Source organism: Montipora capricornis, chromosome 6 (genome assembly GCF_036669925.1).
Source record: "Montipora capricornis isolate CH-2021 chromosome 6, ASM3666992v2, whole genome shotgun sequence".
NCBI lineage: Eukaryota > Metazoa > Cnidaria > Anthozoa > Scleractinia > Acroporidae > Montipora > Montipora capricornis.
The window spans coordinates 37,554,157-37,559,156 of NC_090888.1; the positions used below are offsets into that span (position 1 = coordinate 37,554,157).

Sequence of the window (5,000 nt, forward strand, 5' to 3'; positions counted from 1 at the left end):
ACATATTATAATAGAACAGGACCTTAAATAAGTAAGCAGAGAGAATTTCTTAAAACTTCCCAGCTGTTAAGTGCACACTCTTATATTGTTTGTTTTCACAGATTTGAGTTCAGATCAATCTGATTCTTCTGAGAGTGATGAACATGAGTATTGTCAGCCACCATTGGAAGAAAATGATGATGATGATGGCCATGATAGTGATGACCATGAATATCAACAGCTGCATGTTGAGGAAAATGAACATGATGATGATGATGATGATGGTAACTTTAATAAGCGATTTTACAGTTTGCCTTTGCAAAACACAAACTTTACACAAAATTTGATTTGTTTTTCGTACTCATTCAATCCATCTTGGCAAAATCTTGCTATATTTACAGTAATCCTGTTGTTGTATTCTTGTATGTTAAAAGAAAGAAAGGAAAGGGATTTGTTTTTTATTCTCATATTGTTGTATGTACATTTTCTAGCTTCATCACAAAGCTCATTCTCATCAGATGATTCATCAAATGACTATTGTGTCCCCCCTGAAAATGTTTCCCCTCCTGAGCCACCAGCTCACAGCAAGGAATTTGAAGAAATGGATAGTATTTATTCAGAGGTGTGTATGTAGTCGAAGCCAAAAGAAATGCTATAAGCTTGAATTGTGTACTGTTTTTCTTTTCAGGTGTAAGCATTGATTTCGTTCAGGGTGTGTCACAACTGCTTAAATTCCTATAACTGTGAGGATCATAAATGATTTTATGACATCATCTCAAAAACATTTTTTGAAGAAGAAAAAACAAATACATAAAGAAAAGCACATCATACAAAAGGCAGGTTCAGACCCACAGGTCACAGGTTACTGTTATTTGTAAACTTACAGCAAAAAACACATATACCTCAATAATTAGTATCCAGACTTTGACCAGTCAAGAGACGTGAACATTACCAGTTCTCAAATTTTATTACAGTAATCTCCAGGTTGTCCCTGATTCAAAAGCTTTTCAACTAAACCCATATATTTGGTTGCCCTGATAAATGGTTGGTTGCTTATTAGGAACCCCCTAACATTAACTTAAATACATGCTGTGTTGTGATGCAATCACATGGCATTGGAGTTTGAGTATCCCTTGGTTCTAAGTGTGTGCTTGTGGTGTTTTTGTGGAAGTGTGGGTTTAAGGTTAAGCATTTTCGGATTCTTTGGTCTCCATCGCTCAAGTGTTTGTGATATTGTCTATTGCATTTTCCAATCTGACAATTTTTTGTAAAAGCCACAGATATTCAAACACAGGGAAGTGCTCAGCTGCAACAAATTAATTTTTGTTGACTTAATTCTACTATCGGATATTGACAATTGAAAACCGACAAGTGAGTCTGGCGCTGCCTATGTAATAATATTATTTTCTCCAGCTTGGTAAACTTTCTGGTTATCTGAGATGACCCTACAACCCACTAATTTTGAACACTGGTTACAACCTCCACTGTGCACCTAGGTCTTTGGTGTGAATCATAAAGCAGACCAAATATGGAGGCCACTAAAATTTTACAGCTTTACTTTTTCAAAGCAAACTGAGTTGAGAGAGTTTTTTTTTTTTTTGCATGTATTTGAATGTAGAAATTTTTATAATAATTTATTTTATTGAACCAACGGCCAATTGTTAACCAACAACATATAGTTTATAAATTTGAATGTGACTTGTGTGATGCAAGTTATGTACTAGGCTATACTCTCATTGGTAAAATTTAAGAATCCGATCCCACCAACGCGTCGGCCAACGCGTCGGCCGACTGTCAGGCGACTGTCGGCCGACGCGTTGGCCGCTGTTTAAACTTATAACATATAAGATGCGTCGGTAGTGCGTCGGTGGTGCATTGGTGGTGCGTCGGTGGCGTGTCGGTGACTCATTTGGGCCTTATTGAACTGTTATTGAATTGACTGTCGGTCGTGTGTCGGTGGTGTGTTGGCCGACGCGTGGGCCGACGTGTTGGCCAACGCATTGGTGGGATCGGATTCTTAAATTTTACCCTCTCAGGCACTTGCACCATTGTGCAGCTGAACACACTAAACAGTTCTCTTCCATAATTTGGCAAACACTGTATTCTCCTGAAAGACCTTAACAGGCTTTTCTCCATTCTCAAGAAGTGCATGAATAAGATTGCAATGTCCAGTCGGACTCAATTCAAGCAAAACTATTTGCATGACATTGCATATTCAATTACGAAGCATGTTAATCTTGAGCGAATTTTATGATGGTTTTTCTCAATGCATTTGAACTTGAAAATGGTGTCATGATATCACAGAAACATTGTTCTGTCCTATCGCTAATTTTTACTTGTTTATGTCTTATGAAACCTTTGCTTATAATTATACGAAGCTTCCAATATCTAAGATTTGTTTGTACCATAACTGTGACCGGTGAACTTCGCGTTCTACAGCTGTACATTGTACCTTGCTGCCCCTGTTCAAATGTAATAATGTGACCTGCACTTGGTCCCTGTTTTCCCAAAATTTGGTCTCAATTTCACTAAAGATATGCATGTAAGCAATTGTCATTAATGATACTTTTTTCCATGTATGGCAGTTCTTTGCTAGTGATTATAAAAGTACTGATTTTCTAGGTATTTTCTTTCAGCCTGCTGTTGATTCCACAGAAGATAGCTTCTTTTCAGGTACAACAAAAATAAGCTGAAGCAACATTTTGCCCCCCTCCCCTCCACACATTTCTTCATGATGTTTAAGACTTTCCATGTAGTCTCTCAAAATTATTGCAAATGTCTTGTGGGGTGTGCTCCATAGGTGTTGTCTGGTTCTTAGCAACAATGTATCATTGGTGCAGTGCCTTTACAGAATCGTTAAGAGCCACTTCGGCTTTATTTCAAATCAAGTCTAGATAGTAGTCTTAATATACATGTAGCTTGTGACAACTAATAAATTCGCAAATTGTCATGTTTTGGAATGTCCATTTTGTGCTTCAGAATGCAGAAAAGGGCATTTGAGAGATACCAAATTTCCTGTGGTCACAACATTCCCCAATCGGCTGATAATCCAAGATAGCGAGCCAATGAGAGCGCGCAATTTTGTATAATCACCTGTGTATTTATACTAACATAAATTAATCTTGACTATTGAGAAAGTAGACTCACTCAGTGATTTTCTTGTTCATCCTTTTATATTTTGCAGATAATGACAACTACAGCAATGTCGAAGGTCAGATTTTATCTCTATGACATTATAATACCGTAAACGTCCATGTATAAGCCGCACTTTTTTTCACAAAATTGAAGCCATACACTGTTAATCAAGGGTGCGGCTTATCCATGGATACATCTGTGTTTGGAGTTTTAAAAAACCTAATTAATATTCATACAACTTCTTAAGATCTCAGTAAAGAAACATAAAAGAAACTGAGAGCATGTTGCTGTTGTTCATTGACTTTTTAATGAGTGGTGGCTCCTAAAGGAGTGGTTTGTGTCTTCGAGTGTTTATTAGCGAATCTTGCTCTCCAAGAGTTCTTTCAAATGATTAATTTTCGCTTTACTCGAACAAGTAAACACCAGCCTACAAGGAATCTCCATTCCTCCGCACAGCTGTTTGCAGTGACTTTTTCAGCCAGTCACTTCCACGCATATCTTTCCGCCACGTGCGATAAAATACCACAAAATTCGCGAATACTCGCAAGGTAAATGGCCGACTGTTTCATTGTCCTTGACCACCTTCTCGGCAAATTTGTCGACTGCATTATCAAGCTCCTGTTCTGCATGAATTTTTTCGCCTATTGCGGGTACAACTTTATAGACGTGGTCATGATACCCAGGCCCTGGCCCAGACTCCTCCCCACATTTAAAGCTTGGCTACTAAGCACTCGTTCGTTTTGTTTCAATATCGAAGGAATTTCAACTTTATGGTGAAACCTTGATTGTTTGTCCTTGTTGGTTTATAGCAATAGAACGTTACTGGAACTTCAAACTTTATTGTATTACATTTTTTTCCAAAATCTGCGCTTCTAAATTCGGGGTGCGGCTTATCTACGGATGCGGCTTATACATGGAAGTTTACAGTATTGTTTCTTTGGTCCTAAAGTGTTCTTAATTAGAATTATATTGTGCTTTTTTTTTGCTTGCCTCAGGCTTTTAAAGGAATTACCAGCCATCTGTGTAGCATATTTTTGTACAAGTTATCTCCAATGTTATGGTTATTCAACAGAACCTCTATATCAAGTTTATAACAGATGCACTCTTAACCGTGAGAGGAGCATCAGTCGCCAGAGACTGAGCAGCAACACATCACTGGGTGATGAGGCTTTTCTGGAAGAGCTGGCAAAAGGGACTTTGAGGAATATGAGGGTCCTTTGGTCTGAATTGCCTGAGGTACAGAACAAGAAATCCAGCTTGCTAATGCAGATGTATTTCCTCCCAACCTTTGTCTGACAAAAAGTTCCACATAATATATTTGTGGCAAAGAAGGACAGAGGGAAATATGCCTTATTCTCAGGACTCCAGAGAGCAATGTTGCTTACAACAAGACTTTACCAGTAGGGTTTCCCATTCAAAGGGTGCAATTTGACATGGTTTCCAAATCACAATATGCCAGATATTATGCACAGTACACAGAATATAATATTAACACTCAGTTCCAGTCATGTGCATTTTAGATTTTACAAACAACCAGTGCAATTAGTTTCCATCATAAAGTCATATGGTATTTAAAATTAAACTGATAACTCAGATTGAGTGAAGCAGTCAGTTACGACGCAATGTCCAAGATTGGCAATTTTATAAAATCGATTATAAATTTTTGTGCAGCAGAAAAGGAAATAAGAACATTATTGTATACACTAGCACATGTGCAAAGTGATGAGGGTTGAAAACTGTTTCATTTGTTAATTTCCCTTTCTATCTTTAAGGTAAAAGCTAGTGGAATTTTAGACTCCATAAAACCAGAAGAACGCAAACGGCAAGAGGTTAGTTTAACCTTGAAATAAAAAGTAATTATTTTCAAGGAATGAATCATTCTAGTG

General features: G+C 37.6%; 1 protein-coding gene across 2 annotated transcripts in view; it reads left to right on the top strand.

Moving 5' to 3' along the window:
- The window catches only part of LOC138052059 (rho guanine nucleotide exchange factor 5-like), a 29,106-nt gene that overhangs the window by 12,211 nt on the left and 11,895 nt on the right, over positions 1-5,000 (top strand). For both annotated transcript variants that reach the window (XM_068898414.1, XM_068898415.1), the window contains exons 7-12: positions 102-263; positions 471-601; positions 2,616-2,652; positions 3,164-3,190; positions 4,187-4,350; positions 4,887-4,943. In XM_068898414.1, the coding sequence (XP_068754515.1) occupies positions 102-263; positions 471-601; positions 2,616-2,652; positions 3,164-3,190; positions 4,187-4,350; positions 4,887-4,943 (578 nt within the window). The remainder of the gene's footprint in view (positions 1-101; positions 264-470; positions 602-2,615; positions 2,653-3,163; positions 3,191-4,186; positions 4,351-4,886; positions 4,944-5,000) is intronic.